Genomic DNA, 16,577 nt, shown 5'->3' with positions numbered 1-16,577 from the left:
AGCCTTACTTTGTAAAAGGAGCCTTATAGGACCAATCATACACACACTGTGAACATGAGACTTATAATTGATGCCTGAATTGTCATCATACTTTGTCTGCAGCTATGGTTACCATGGTAAATTTGTGTAAGGTCATCTATACAAAATACCTCATTATGAAACCCCATTATCCTTTAGTGTGCTTTGGATAGTTGTGTTGTCCATGAGATCACTATATCACCATGAGCACTGTAATGGTCACACAGTTCATTTCTCATTTTATCAGTAAAAATTTGGGTGAATGACTTTCTGTAGTTATCATTTACTGCCTTTTGAATAAGCTGCACTGTTTCTTCAGATCGTCATGAAGTTATTTTTTTCCTAGTCGTCTGAAACTTCTCTCTAGTGCTGTTGTGTGAGACACCCGGTACAATGGTGTATAATTCAGTCATTAGCGTACGTCAGAGCTCTTAGCAACAGCAGGCAGTGTCCCTCTTCGTTGTCGCCATGCAAAGACAGATACTGCATATTCAGCCTTAGAGTGTCACTGATGGTCTGCGTGGGATGCACAATGATTCTGTGCCGCGCACGTTACATGTTCACACAGTACGTGAGCGTCTGAGTCACTTCTAGTGCTGCAAAAGAACTACAGTTAAGCTAAAAGTAATTCAGGGAGAAGGCAGATCAGGAAAACTGGTGTTTATAAGTGTGTGTTGACATGACACTATAACAGTTGGAATTGAGACATTTTAATTGAATTTTATGTAATAATTGAGTTTTTTACATTTTATTCACTGGGTCTCCAGCAGAAAAGCATTTCAGTTTGTGCAATCCCAGATAGCACACATACATCTCCAAGATGTCTGTTAAAGAGCGCTTCATCTGGAAAGTGAGCACTTAACTGCATCCATACTGACTCTTAAAAAACTCTTATTTTATGCTTTCGCTACTTTTTAATTCCATTCTAGCTTGTACTGTTCTAGATGAAAGGATGTTTCAAACTTTGTATTGCTTGCTATCACTTTTCTTATCATTGCCTCCTTAAGATGAATCACTTTTTGTATTCCTTATTTGATTCGATTTGGATAAAAGCATCTGCAAAACTAATAAATGTAAATGTCAAATATCTGATAAGCATCTTTTAAAAAGTTCTATATGCATTCTAAATCATTAACATCTTAAAGACGCTTTCTAAACATGTCTATTTAACATGTGAAAGGAAACATTTTACAGATGTTTTTCAGTTGAGCAAATGCTCAAAAAATTGCATCTCCCAGATGAAAACATGCATATCCAAACAGTTGTCTCTGAGATGTATGTGTGCAATGAGGAACTCAGAACTCAATTCAAAACTAATAGAAAACTACAAATATTTAATCTTCAGTCATCCACTCATCATGTGGGTCCAAACCTGAATGACAGTCATTCTTCTGTGGAACACAAAAGAAGATATTTTGAGAAGTGTTTCAGTGCTCTTTGTTCCATACTATGCAAGTCAATGGGTTCAATCTTGTTTTTTGGTTTCCAGTGTTCTTTAAAATATTTGTGTTCTGTTGAAGAAAGAAAGTAATACATTTTTGGAACGTCATGGGGTCAATAAATGATGACAGAAGATGTTCTTGTAACCAGTCCTACTCAACCCGCTCTAAGCGGGATTCGAACCGGCAGCTCAGGCATGGGAGGCAGGCACGCTAACAAGGACGCAATAGACCTCAGCCTCAAGTGTCAGTCGCTAGTGCAGTTCTTGAGACCAGGGGAGTGAGGTTTACTCACACAGCTCTTGCTTTCTTCTGTTACACTTACCCCTTTAAACCTCACTCCCATCCGGGTCACCGCACCAAATGTAACTGGTCCTACTCGACCCACTCAAACCAGCATCTTGGGGATGGGAGACGGGCGCTAACAAGGATGGCAAAGACCGCTGTCTCTAGAATCAGTCGCTAGCGTGCCTCTTGAGGCAAGGGGATTGAGGTTTACACACACAGTGTAGCTTGCCTCCCTTTCATGCTAAAAACACATCGACTTTCATTGTATGCACAAAACCAGATGAAGCAGTCTTCAAAATATCTTTTTTAATGTTCCACTGAGGAAAGAAAGTCATACAGCTTTGGAACAAGATGAGGGTGAGAAAATGATGACAGTTGTTTCATTTCTTAGGTGGTCTATCACTTTAAGCATGGTTGTTCTTGACTTTATTGGTATTCATTTTGTCATTTTCAGCTCGCTCATTGATTTTTCCAAAGATTATTTTAGTATTTGAGCAGACATCTTGTTTGAATGAGTGAAATCAGATAGGAGATAGTAATGAGATTTTTGCAGAGATCAGCCTTGCTTATTGTGAAATGAAAACTGTTTGCTGTTTAATGAGTCTCCGTCGGATCCATGCCATTATGAAGGGTCTTGATCAGATGGCGACTTAAACTTTCGCCTGCCCAAGATATCTGGAACATCTGCAGAAGGCCTGGGAGAAAAAAAATACAACGCTCAAAATGTCTAAATGTACACTGTAAAAAAAAATAAAAAAATGCTGCCATAAAATAAGTACAATCAACTTGGTTATTTAAGTCATTTCAACTTACATTAAACTGCATTACATTACATTAAACTGACTTAAAAAAGTGAGTTGAATCTTGTATAACTTATAAAAAGCTGAAAATGGATTAACTTATTTTGATGAGTTAAAGCAATGTAAAAAAAAAAACGTAATAACTTATTGATCATTTAATTTTTTACAGTGTATGTGTGTGTTAATACAGCATAAGCTTGTATGCGTATTTTTCTAAGCTGAGTGAAGAGGCAGTGCCAAGTATGGGTCCTCATGAAACATAAATGTCATTATGAGTGAATGCAGTAGTGTAAGTCACCATGACAACCACATCCACAGCAACTTTTTTTGTTGTTGGTTTGAGACCAATAAGCTCATAATGGGAAGTGGTTGACACCTTCCTTTTTCCATTTTTTAAGAGGGTGTATTCGATCAGAAAAGACTTTCGGGTTGTACAACTCCGAAGCCAACTCATGCAGGTGAAAGATTTGCAGAAAATAGGCCAATCTCGCTACTCTGTAGTGGTTCTTATATGACCGTAAAATCATGTCACAAAGAGGGTCGATCAAAATAATGTCCTGGAAGTGATTGGCTCCTGGCATAGAATATAATGTGTGAGCAAAAAGCCTCTCTCAAAGCAAGCGCAATTCCCAATCACTCCGTTCCTCCAGTGAGCCACAAAGATGTGTGCTGTTTGGCACCACTGCCTGCTAGAAGAATCAAATTACTCTCTGGCCCTAGAGAAAGACTGCCATATTGAGAGAGGGAATTCACTGTGTCGCAAATGTAATGAGGGGAGTATGCACTCGCGTGTGTGTGAGTTTAATTTGTATCTGGTATACCTCACTAATGTAAAGTTATAAATATGTGAGTGACAAAATGATTTACGCAGGTAAAAAGCTGTATAGATGAAATTGCTTTTTTAGGGGCCGTTTGCACGACACTGTTTTTAACTAAAAACAGGAAACTTTTTAAACTTGAAAATGGGTTTCAAAGTGCACGTTTTTGAAAACGATACCAATATCGTCCCCATGTAAACAACAAAAAAGTGAATTTGTGAAAGCGATGTTGTCATGCGCATGTGTATTGTGTTCAGTCTATAGGCGCAGTGTGTTTCTTTACAAAGTGATATCGCCAACTACTGGCCTGACATGCATAATACAGCATTTTTAGTCATTTTCGTGGATCTATCTGAACAGGATCGTTTTGACAACATTGCCATCTATACGAGAAAAAAAGTGTACAATCTTTAGTACATCGTACCCTTAAAGGGATAGTTCACTTTGAAATTAAATTTTGGTATGTTTTAGCTTACCTCAAGGGCATCCAAGATGTAGGTGTCTTTGTTTCCGCAGTAGTTTCAATTTTGATATTTTTAGGTCAAACCGTTCTTGTCTGTTAGTGATATAATGCAGGTCTATGGTCACTATCTCAAAGAGCATGCACAGAGTCCAAATTAAAACAATTCCTCATCGTCCGAATTAAACAATTCCCCATCGTAAGTACACATTGATGGCCTAAGACACGAAACGAGCGGTTTGTGTGAGAAAACAAACTGTTTTTATATCGTTTTTACCTCTTGTACACAACCACGTTCTGGCTTAGTCTGCGCACGCGCCGGAAGTGATCTCTCGTGCGCTTGCGCAGACTAAAGCCTTGTTTATACTTTCGCCTGGCTCTGCAGCGCACACGTCACACACCAGGAAGCACGCACGCCCTCAGATCACTTGGACGTGGCTGTGTACAAGAGGTAAAAACGATATAAATACAGTTCGTTTTCTCACACAAACCGCTCGTTTCGTGTCTTAGGCCATCAATGTGTACTTACGATGGGGAATTGTTTAATTTGGACTTCTTTGTGCATGCTCTTTGAGGTGGTGGTGACCATAGACCTGCATTATATGACTGACAGACAAGAACGGTTTGACCTAAAAATATAAAAATTGAAACTACTGCGGAAACAAAGACACCTACATCTTGGATGTCCTTGAGGTAAGCTAAAACATACCACAATTTAATTTCAAAGTGAACTATCCCTTTAAGCTCTTGTGCTGCTCTTAAACATCAGTGTTGTTTTAGAGGAGGCTGTAAACGCTTGTCTCACCCATCATCCTGTGAGCCCTCGGCTGCTGTAGAAGTTGTTGTCTCCACAAATGTCCCCATCCGGCTCTTCGATCGTTCTACATTAAGCTGGCTTTGAGTCCCTAAGAATGAGACAGAAAAAGCAGGCATGTGGTTTTTCCATATTTACACAGATTTCAGTATTTTCCGACCTGAAGTATGACCTACGTCAATTGCGTATACCCACACCAATCATCTTCCCAAATGTATGAGAAACATAAATCATGTGTTGTCAACAAAAGAGAAGCTTCAAGGTTCCCCAGCGGTTTTCCCTATAGTTTAACATTTAAAGCAAAATACATCCATAAATATTAGTATTTTCATTTTACTGTTGTTCTGTAAAATAATAATATAATTATTAATTAAATAATGTTTTATACTGTACAATAGCATTATCATAGTGTAGTATTATTGCTATTTATACAAAAAGGAACATGGCTTTTCCTATCACTGCTAAGATGATGACACAACTCTACCCCTCATTCCAGCCTGATGATCCGACGGTTGCTGCTCGCATCTCAGCCTGCCTTACAGACATTTCTGGCTGGATGAAGGACCACCACCTTCAACTAAAGCTTGCGAAGACGGAGTTGCTTGTGGTCCTGGCCAACACAACACTACACCACAACTTCTCCATTCAGCTAGGTTCGTCATCCATAACTCCATCAAGGTCAGCCAGGAACCTTGAAGTTGTGATTGATGATCAATTGAAATTTACAGACCACATTGCTAGAATCGGCCCTGCAGATTTGCCTTATACAACATTAGGAGGATCAGGCCCTTCCTATCAGAGCATGCTACACAACTCCTTGTCCAAGCACTTGTTCTATTCAGACTGGACTATTGTAATGCTCTCCTAGCTGGTCTTCCAGCTTGCACTGTCAAGAGTCGAAGAGATCGCACGTCACTCCTCTCCTCACAAAATTGCACTGGTTGCCAGTTGCCGCTCACATCAAATTCAAGTCACTGACTTTTGCCTACAGACCAACCACTGGCTCTGCTCCCTCCTACCTAAACTCATTACTTCAGACCTATGTGCCATCCAGAAACTTGCGCTCTGCAAGTGAACGCCGTCTTGTGGTGCCATCTCAAAGAGGCACCAAATCTCTTTCTCTGACTTTTTTCTGTTCTGTTCCCTGCTGGTGGAATGACCTGCCCAACTCAACCAGGGCTGCTGAGTCCGTGGCCATTTTCAAGTTAGTTAGAACTCGGCCAGTTGTCGACTGAAGACGCAAGAGCTAGAGAATAAAGGTATTGGGTGTCGATTAGTAGACGCCCCAGTTAAAGGAATTGGGTGTCGATTTGTAGACGCCCCAAGATAAAGGTATTGGTGTTGATTTGGAGACGCCACAGATATTAAGATCGATTGGGTGTTGATTTGGAGACGCCCCAGATAGTTAGGTTTAGGGAAAAAATCTACCACACCAGTCAGGGCTCCACCTTGGCTCCTCCATCCATCTCTGCCATGGTGTTCCCCTCAGAAAGCTTCTCCAGCCCCTTATCCACCTCCAAGACCCCTCACTCCCTCCACTTTTGGACTGTCATTTACAGCGCAGGGACCCGTTTGGTGGGAGGGGGTGAGTAATGTCAGGGTCACACTGAGTTTCATTGTGTTTTCATTCATGTGCCTGTGTTTCCTTTGTTACCATTGTTACTGGTTAGTCTCACCTGTGTCTAGTTTAGTTTTCTGTGTGTACTTAGACTTCCTATGTTGTTCAGTTCACGGTCGTTTATGGTCATAGTTTAATGATTTGTGTGAATTTGTACAACCCCATTTCCAGAAAGGTTTGGATGATTTGTAAAATGCAATAAAATCAAGAATCTGTGATCTGTTCATTCTCTTTAACCATAATTTAACTGTCAAAAGTGCAAAGAAAAGATTTCCAATGTTTTCACTGACCAACTTAATTGTATTTTGTAAATATTAACACATTTTAATTTTGATTACTGCAACACACTCCAGAAATCTGGGACAGAGCCATGTTTACCACTGTGTCTCATCACTTTTCCTATATACTTTTTAATCAATAGGAATAGAGGATACTAATTGTTGCAGGTTTGCAAGTGGAATTTTTGCCCAATCTTGCCTGATACAAGACAGTCTGTGGTCATCGTTGTCTGATTCTGAGTCTGATTCTGAGTCTGATGGAAAACTTTTCTTTGTCCTTTTGTCAGTTAAATAAAGGTCCAAGGTAATCAACAAATCACAGATTCTTGATTTTATTGCATTTTACACTACTGTCCCAACCTCTTTGAAGATTCTCCTGAGTACTAAAGGTTTCGTGGATTAAAGAATTTATATTGACATTCTGAGTCATTTGTGTTTGGACTGCATATCAATGTGACTATTATCATTATTATTATTAGTGGTAGTATTAGTATTAGCATTAGTAATAATGTATAATCATATTGAATGGGGAAAAACAGTTTCATTGTTTTTTTGTTTTGTTTTTTGTCTGGCTGATCACATGCCTGAGAAAGACAGAGACCACAGTATGAGACTGCTGTTCATTTGCTCAACTCATCCCTGTTGCCTGTTTACATGATTCAGTGCATTACTGCTGTGTGCTCTGAGGGCATAATACAGGCCATGAAAATTTACTGCATAATCATTCTTTTTATAGCCTTCTGCTGCCAAGCCACATGCACACAGTTTTAAAAAATACCTCAAATTCATATAAAGCCTTACGGTCCGATAACATAAATCTATCTTCTTAAAAAACCAAGAAAATCAACTGCAGGAAATGAGGCATCATATCAAATTCGAATTTTTTTCCAGATTATCAATCTATTCATCTGAGCACAAATCTCATAATGACTGTGCATTATGTATGGAGTAGAAACAGATGTGCGGACTGACGCAGGAAATGGCCAATAACAAGGACACACAGTAACTGCATGAGGGACCCTGGGCTGCTTGGATCGACACGTGTCAATGTAATTTCCACAGCAGGGAAAAGAGTGAGCTTTCTGATTAAATGAACATGGTTTTCTGGTTGCCCATCTCATGACTGCTGTCAGTTCAGAACTTAAAGTGCCTAAAACACTGTTACAAAAGTTTCAAAGTACTGTTAAATAATGTTGCTCGTTCACTAATTCCTTCAGAGATCACAAGCGCAGTTGAATTATGGACCCTTTTCATAGACTGATGATGATACGTTTCCACAGTTATCAGTGTTGAAAATCTAGTAAAGTTTTTCATATTTAAATTTTTTAAAAATGTAATACACATTTATAACACTATATATCATGTATATAACCTTGTCAGTAAATGACAAAAAAATGAATTAATGCTGCTGCGAGGGTGTTTCTAAAACAACGGCTGAGGTAGAGCTCACAAATTTACATATTTTTCTCTTCTGAGCAACATAATCAATCTCTCTATATTTTTCCCCTCTTTTGGAAAGTCATGGAAACTGTATAACGGGATATTTTATTTTGCTTTTGGAGCAAATTGAAAAACAAAAATGTATGCTATTGTCTCTCGTTCACCGCTAATGAAGTTTACCCATGATGACTTCCACTTCTGAGAATCCCAAAAATGAGAAAAGGGTCCATTGGTAATGGCACACACTACTAATATTAATGTGGGTACAAAATACACCTGTAATTTATGGAAGGCAACCAATGGAAGGCAAAACTGTCCACAACAACTTTCAAAGCCCCCCTAGCTCTAGTTTTATTTTCAAAACTATGGGTCTATATCTTCATCTATGGATACTCTTTTTATTCGTTCGGGATTTACTGGATAAGGATTTTACAATTTTTTTATCCACAAATTTTACCCGATAAAATATTTTAGAGCTTAATATTAGTATATTCATAAAATATATCAAAATGCCCATGAGGTTTTTGGAAATGTATTCATTTACATTACTTTTCCAGCTCTATAAATCATTAGGCTTTCTCATATCCAGGTTTTCCAAGACCGTGGGAGCCCAGGAAAGAGATGTTTGAGGGAGTATATAATGATATTTAGTTGTTTTAGATCATTTTAATGTTGTTCTAATTTTAAAGCCTTTTGTCACAAATCGCTGGTTTATAGAAACAAAACAACGTATTTATTAGAAGATATTTTAAAGCTAAACAGGAGAAAATGTAAACCACATTATGAAATGAGAACTGACAAAGGAATGAAAAAAACTGGGAGTACTTAACAAGCAAACACAGTTGAACAGAATCAGTAATCAAGGTGACAAACAAGGAGAACTTATAACTAAGGAAACTAATACTGCATAGGAAACACATGAACATGAACAAAAACATCATGAAACGTAACATAACTCTGACACATTTTAAGTAATCTTAAAGGAGTGCTGAAGCCCCCTGTTTGAGAACCACTGGAATAAGTTGACTAAAAGTACAATCCTGGACCTATGCAGGCCCGCACAGGTAATTCCCTATGAATTATATAATAAGAACAATTACTGTAGTGTAAGTATATATTTTGATGGACAGTATTATGTAAAAAATAAAATAAAAAATATCATTTGTAATCATGACTGTTTAAGTTGTCAAAGATGAAACTTGTAATCAGAGACTTCAAGAAGTTCAAATAGGTGATTCAAATGCAATTTTAAGTTGAAGCGGCAATTTGATTGTGTTGATTTGATTATTTCAGTAACTTCATTAACTTGACCTGTATTGTCAGCCTCATGCAGGTGATGTCATGTACAGACTGATAAAAGGAAGAAGTAGGATTGGCATATCACAGGAAGCTGCTCGGAAATAGTTACCTGTTAAATCATCATTAATTTCCATTGAGCAGGAGGAGTGATTAGACACAATCTTTTGAAACTGCCGTGGATGAACGATATTGAGGCTGCACCTAGAATCATAAAGGCCAGGATCCACCACTTTGGCTTTCATTGGTACATACTGACAATATGTTGTTCGCCCTTTACAAATGTATAGTTTCATAAACAGTATTTGCAATTTCTGTGTGTAAATTTGGTAGAAAAAAAACTCCAGGACCTGAAATGTGGTATGTAAAAATATAAATACAGCCTATTACTGTCATATATATGGTGGTACTCACAAGATGCAGGTACAGTATTCCAAGATTAAAACTTCAAAACCCAAAAATTAAAAATCACGCCAAGAACTGACAAAGGAATGAACAAAACACGGAGTACTTATACACAAAGACCTTAACTAGATACAGGTGGGATTAACAGCAAACTAGGTGACAAACAGGGGGAATTTAGTCAAATGAGAACTGAACTGAAAAGAAACACATGAACAAAAACATGAAACATAACAACGCTGGCAATTACAGGAATGTTCCAAGTTAAATTTAAATTAAGATCTAAAAGCATCTTTGGCATCGCCTACTGTTGATTACCATATAAAACTATTTTGACTTGAATTTTAGTTTGTAAAATCAAATCAAAAACATGTCGACTGAAATGCACCTAAAACCTAGGGTTGTGCATATAAGTGAATTAAGTAATTATCAATATGACACATGCTGTCAAAGCTTGTGTTTCATTTCATGTGAACTGCACATTCGTAACACTGTATTTTCGACGATCCACTTTAGACATTCTACTAACAAGAGGTAACTTTGCAACATGTTAACTAGCAGTCAGTATAGAGTATTAGTAATGTCTGCTTAATATCTGATAACACTTTATTCTGATGGTCCCCAAACAGACATTCTACTGACTATAAGAAATTTTGTAACCCCCGGTTCACAGACTAGGCTATAAATGTCCTAAGTGAACTAAGGCCTAATCCTGGCTTAATCTAAGACCAGTCTGTGAAACCGGGCTTAAGTATGTCAACTTTTTCCACTAACCCCAACCCTAACCTTACAGTCTACTAAAACTCTAATGAGAGTTAGTTGACATGTTGTTGCATATTAATGAGAGTTAAGATGCGTTTCCACTGCAGGAACTTTCCCCAAGAACTAGGGACTTTGAGGTGGGACTCGGTGTGTTTCGGCCGCAGGGACTAGGGACTAAATGGAGTTCCGGGTAAAAAAATTCCCTCTCAGAAAGTCTCTGCTCACGAGATAGTACTTTTTCAGAAACTTTCGGAGCGGGACTTGGGTGCTGAGCATGCTGATTGGTTGAGTTCACGCAGCATTTTGATTGGTTTTCTCTACGCATGCATTTTATTTCAACCACCATTTTTTTTTTCCTGGGACAAATTGTTCCGGGTAATTTCGGTGGAAACACGGCTTTAGTTGACTTATAGTTAGTGGAATGTCTAAAGTGGACTATCAAAATAAAGTGTAACCAAGACATTTGATTTAGCAAAAATAGGTATGCTTTTAATTAGTGGCAAAGGTGTCTTTACATTTGCGTGTTATACTGATACTTTAAATTTACGCATTTGGCAACACTTTTATCCAAACGGACTTACATTGCATTCAAACTACATGCTTTTTAGTTTATGCATTGCCTGGAAATCGAACCCATGACCATGGCATTGCTAGAACCATGCCAACACTGCGTTTAATATATTCTGTTTTATGGCAGTGGTTGTTTTTCCATTAGGGTACTGACATTGCTGTTATCAGCTAATTTCAACAAGAGTTGCAGCAATTATCAAGCAAAACGGTTAGGATGTAAAAATTAGTTTTTATTGGGATTAGAGTTTTAGCTATTACTCATTAAATCCATAATACCATTTCTCATGAAATAACCTACTTGCAATGCTCTATATTAGCTTTTAACAGAGCTCAGGACTTTGTCACGGCCTCCTGCCTCAGATCCGGCAGGCCAGAGAGAGTGTAAATGAGAAGCAGCGGACAGCTCTACACTGACCCTGAGAAAATATAGTAACTCTAAATAGTGTTCAATTGTCAGACTGGAAGCAGAGAGATATGTCTGAACAGGTTTGTGTGTGCGTATCCACATGACATGGAACAGCCACTTACCCTCTCGTGTGAGTGTCGCCAGAGGCTGTTCAGGGACTGGATTTGAATTTGTAGCCACTGGGTGCACTCTGAAGTTGCCTGAGAATATTAGATTAGCCTGATTAGCCTAAATGTGTTGCAACATGGTCTCTCATCACAAAAGCAATTTCATGGTGACTTTAAGGAAGTATTAAAATGAACCGAAACAAAAGGATATAACTGCAAAAAGTGTAATAATACTGTAAAAAGTGATCAGTTGACTTAACTTAAAAAGTGAGGAAACCCACTGTTTAATATTTTTAAGTAAATAATCTTCATATAATTTAATTCAATTCCACATAACTAAGTTTATTCACTTAATTGTAAGGCAATGGGTTTTCTCACGTTTTTTAAGTCAACTAATCACTTTTTACAGTGTAGAAATTGAATTTTTAGGTTACAAATGTTTAAAAAGTTGTTGTTTTATCAGACAAATATAAATTCTACATATATACATTCACACCATTCAAAAGTTTGGGGTCAGTATTTTTTAAATAGTAATTAATACCTGTATTATTATTAGAATAGAAAATAGAAATATTTATTTTAAATTGTAATAATATTTCACAATATTACTGTATTTACTGTATTATTTATGTTATATATTCACTATAACCAATTGACAAATTGACCTCATTTGTAAAAATGAGTTACCGGCAGAATTTTTCTAAATAGCATTCTTAAATTCAGAATTTTGCACAGCTGTTTAAAGTGTTATGGGTGCTATAAAATATAATATCATGTATTCTCACCTATATTGGGCAGTATGTGATGAAAGTTGAACCATGCTCTTATGAACGGGTAGATGGAAATGAGGAGACCTGCAGAACACACACACACAGAGAACAACAGATATGGACTGAATCGCTCACTCCGTGTTGGCATCGTCCTTCATGTCCTGCTGACAAGACCTGCATGTTCCCACTTTGTTTGTTTTTTGTCTTAATTGTCTTAATCAACCAGACAGCGTAGACATGCAAACCAGCTCAGTACCATGGAACATTATATGGTCTTTTCAGAGTATAGCTCTAATATTACAGGATTTCTTTCTGTTCAATGGCTTCCTGACCTAGAGCTGCACACTAAAGACGTACCCCCATGCATATTGCATTACACTGCAAATTGATGAACCGAAATTTACACATTATTATAAGCAAGCAGAAAGAAACAAAGCACTTGTGAGTGGTGAATTGCCATAAAAAGGGTCCTGCTAATGTTTTATGCTAAGTTTATTCTAAGTCTCAAAAGTCATTTACTCTAATTTGACATGCCTTCCCTAAAACGTCTTGTATCCTTGTGGCTATAATGAAATTGTGCAGTTGAGTTCTTTCTCCCCTGTCAGTCTCCTTGTGTTTTCGAGAGGACTGAGGCTGATTGCGAGACAGACTGCAGGGACTGTGCTGGATTTTGATTATGCAACTACTATTCAAGCTGTGAATCAATTCCTGTTTGAAAAGGATGAGGCACCTCTGCTGGCTTTGTGTTTTGGCCAATTTCTGTTATGAGAGGCCACTGGCAGGTATGATTGCGGCATGCTGAGGGGCTTCTTTACCACGTGTCTTACTTGCGTTTCCTCTCTCCTACAATTTTTCCTTTTTGTTCTTCTTTGTCATTTTTGTTCTCTAATCTCCTCCAGTCTTTCTCTCATAACTCACCCCAGACTTATGAATCAATCACGGTGGTTGATGCAGAGTGTGGCGCTGCAATTGATCTGTCCCGTTTGACAGGAGAGATGTTCACGCACCAATAAAGACCTCAGAGCCCATGTGTGCATCCATGCCAGCAATGAGACGGCTTCAAGAATAGGACTTTAGTCTGGGTAGATTTGACACGAATGAAGGAGGCTGCGATTCTACTGTTTAAAGGTTGTTGCTGACACGTTTGAATATTCAAACCATCAGCAAGATTGCAAGTGTGATGCTTTTATACAAGTTCAATAAACAAGAATTTAATAGTTACAGTTAATAACTGAATACTGAATATGGTAATACTTTTCAATAAGGTACTAGTTAACATTAACTATCAATGAGCAAAACATTTGTTAAAGTATTTATTAATCTTTGTTAATGTTAGTTCATTGTTAGTTCATGTTAGCTCAGGTCCATTTGTTTCTGTTTCCTGTGACCTAGTTTTCTAGTGTGTGTCATCCTCATTCAACCCCGCTCCCTGTTTTCCCAGACTCCATCTCCCACCTCCTCTTCCCAGATCAGACAGTTCCTCAGCCCCACCTCCCCTGGTTCCCTTCAGGCCCTCTGCATCTCCAACACTTTTTTGTAAGAAACTGTCTTAGAGCTTCAGTCCTCCAGCTCCACCCAGTAGGGATGTTTCCCTGGTTCTGCTTACAGCCTATGAGCCCGTTACTCCACTTCAGCCTGTCAGCTCCGCCTTGGCTCTTCCTTCCCTCGGCTCCACCATAAACCTTCGTCCTGATGGCTCCACCGTACTCCCTCGTCCCACCAGCTGCGCCTTGGTCAGACATCGTCCTGCCTGCAACTTCGGCACCATCTGGCTCTGTCTTCCCCCCAGCTCTGCAACCGTCCTCAGGCTGCCTGGTTCCATCTCGGTTGTCCCCAGGGTGTCGTCTCCCAAGTCTCCACCATGGCTCCTCGCACCCTCAACTCCACCCTGGGGCTTCGTCCTGCTGGACTCTGGGCCACCATCTGGCTCCTCCTGTTCCTGCCTCCTCCCACTCTCCACTCCCCCATGGATTGTTTTGTTTGCCCCAGACTTTTTTTGTCCTTCTCCTCTTCCACGTCCTCCTCCAGAGCCCCTGCCCTCCCTCCTCAGTTGGACCATGCAAGGACGCGCCTTTCCAGAGGGGGTTGTTTTGTCAGGAGTATACTTTGTGTTTGTTTGTTTGTTTGCATTTTGGCCGTTCGTTTAAATGACAACAGCATTTTGGGTGCCTGAAAACACAAAGTTTTTAAAACGGGTTTCAAAGTGCAAGCCTTTGAAAACGGTCTCCGTGTAAACAACAAAAACGTGAATCTCTGAAGAATCTATGACGTCATGCAAATGCGTATTACGTGTTCAGTCTATAGTGTTTCATCGCCATCTAATGGCCTGGCAGCAGAATACAGGGTGTTTAGTCTTTTCGTGGATCCGTGTGAATGGGGATCGTTTTGACAATGGTGTTGTCTGTACGCAGAAAACTCAAAGGAAAAACTTCTCCGTTATAAGTATATGGTTGTTGTGTAAACGTACCCTTAGTTTTCTAGTCTGTCATCGTCATTCAGTTCACCTGATGTTAATCAATAAGCTCATTAGTTCCCTGCTTCCCTCATTAGTTCTGGTATTTTTCCAAATATGGACAAACCCAACCATTGGTTTAAATTTTTTAATAAAAATGTTAAACCCAATGGTTGGGTTTGTCCATATTTGACCAAAACATGGGTTGAAACAACCCAGCATTTTTTTACAGTGATATAAATAATACTAATAAGGCAACTAATAAGACTAAGGTTCATCATCTAAGCCTGATCATCTGACTTGACGGTTGAATGTTCCTGCAAGGGCCTATACAGGTAATGCTGACTTTTCCCCAGCAATAAACAATAGATCAAAGGCTGCTGCTGTGTTGTGCAGCTCTATTGTGACAGGGTCCTGTGTAGATTACATACCCACCATCGTAAGCAGATGGCTTGGATTACAGACCTGGATCAAATGATGGATGAGGCTTTTTTTTTTTTTTTTTTTACGAACCTCAACAGTGAGTGACTGCAGGAGGATAATACATTATACCTCTATACTGCATTGAAAACATGCAGCCATTTCAAACATCCCTCTTAATATAGGTTTATTTATTGTTGACAAATGGCAAAGGATAATGGTGTGAGAAGGAAGTGTGCTGATATGGAGCAGAGATTAGATGTAGTGTTAAAAATGCATGATATGCTAAAGAGCCATGCACTGTGGAATAGTCAGTGAAGCAGCAGAGAACTAGCTGCAAACCCATAAAGATTCATGCAGCAAGTTCAAAGGATAGTTCACCCAAAAAAGAAAATGATGTTACTCACTCTCATTTCATTCTAAACTTGTAAAATGTCAAAGCTGCTTTTTTCCACACAGTGGAAAATATCTCCAATGTTATTTTGAATCTTAATTTAAGCCATTATTAACAAACAAATCTATCTTGACAGCCATGTTCACCATTTACTCCCAATGTGTGGAAAAGAGTAGCTTGGACATTCTGACAAATATCTTCTTTTTGTGTTCAAAAGAAGAAAAAAAGTCACACATATTTGGAACGACATGAGGGTGAATTAAAGTTTAATTTTATGTTGAACAATCACTTCAATGAACAGATTTATATTTGAGTGAATTTACCGTGCATTAAAGACAATTAAAGTTGAATGTACAGTATTCAGTGATTGAATCAATCATTGGAAAATCCATATCAGATCATTGCAAATCTAAATATTAGGGTGATGTATCCCCCTTAGATATCTATGGTGGATTTGGCCAGTAAGACAGAGAGAATTACTACTTACCAAGGCCCCCTGCCCCGAGGAAAATTCCCCCTACCGCATCTGCATCACAGTCCTTTGACACGCCAATGATGATACAACCTGCAACAATACTGAGCAGGGCCGAACCCACCCGCAGGCCATGGTACTCCCCAATACTGACCGTGTTCATTCGGCAGGTGGAACCCCCCCACCTGCCCCGTCTGGCTGTCCCACACGCGCTTACAGAGGCAGATCACTGTATGGAAGTTTCACTGTTTGTGAAATGGGTTAACAGAGACTCTACTTTCTCCTCAAGGCTCTTCATACATCATACATCTTTAAACACTGGGCTCTGGTTACCTTGCCGGATTCATGCTTGGTCCCTTCAAACTAATTTATGTCTGATTGAAGGCGACTAATCATTTGAGTGGGAAAGCCAAGCCAGGCCTAACAGACTCATGATACTTGAGTGTTTACACTGAATGGCCAAAAGGGCCATGCATTTGTAAGCAAATGAACTCAGTTAAATGTGCTGAACAATATAGTGTGCTTGATCCTTAAAAATCCAATGTTGCTTCTA

At 38.9% G+C, this 16,577-nt stretch overlaps 1 protein-coding gene across 1 annotated transcript; it reads right to left on the bottom strand.

Annotated features, from left to right (window-relative positions):
* Positions 1-2,367: 2,367 nt before the first annotated feature.
* Positions 2,368-16,187, bottom strand: kncn (kinocilin; the record flags this gene model as incomplete). The annotated part of the gene is made up of 5 exons (XM_081373791.1): positions 2,368-2,440; positions 4,629-4,728; positions 11,532-11,609; positions 12,302-12,370; positions 16,040-16,187. 5 exons carry the CDS (start codon positions 16,185-16,187, stop codon positions 2,368-2,370), a joined length of 468 nt encoding a protein of 155 aa, XP_081229917.1.
* Between the last annotated feature and the right edge of the window lie 390 nt (positions 16,188-16,577).

This window comes from Scardinius erythrophthalmus (assembly GCF_964197995.2).
Source record: "Scardinius erythrophthalmus genome assembly, chromosome: 9".
In the NCBI taxonomy this organism is placed as follows: Eukaryota; Metazoa; Chordata; class Actinopteri; order Cypriniformes; family Leuciscidae; genus Scardinius; species Scardinius erythrophthalmus.
Note: the sequence above shows the minus strand (reverse complement) of the source record. Positions and strands in the feature narration are given on the sequence as shown.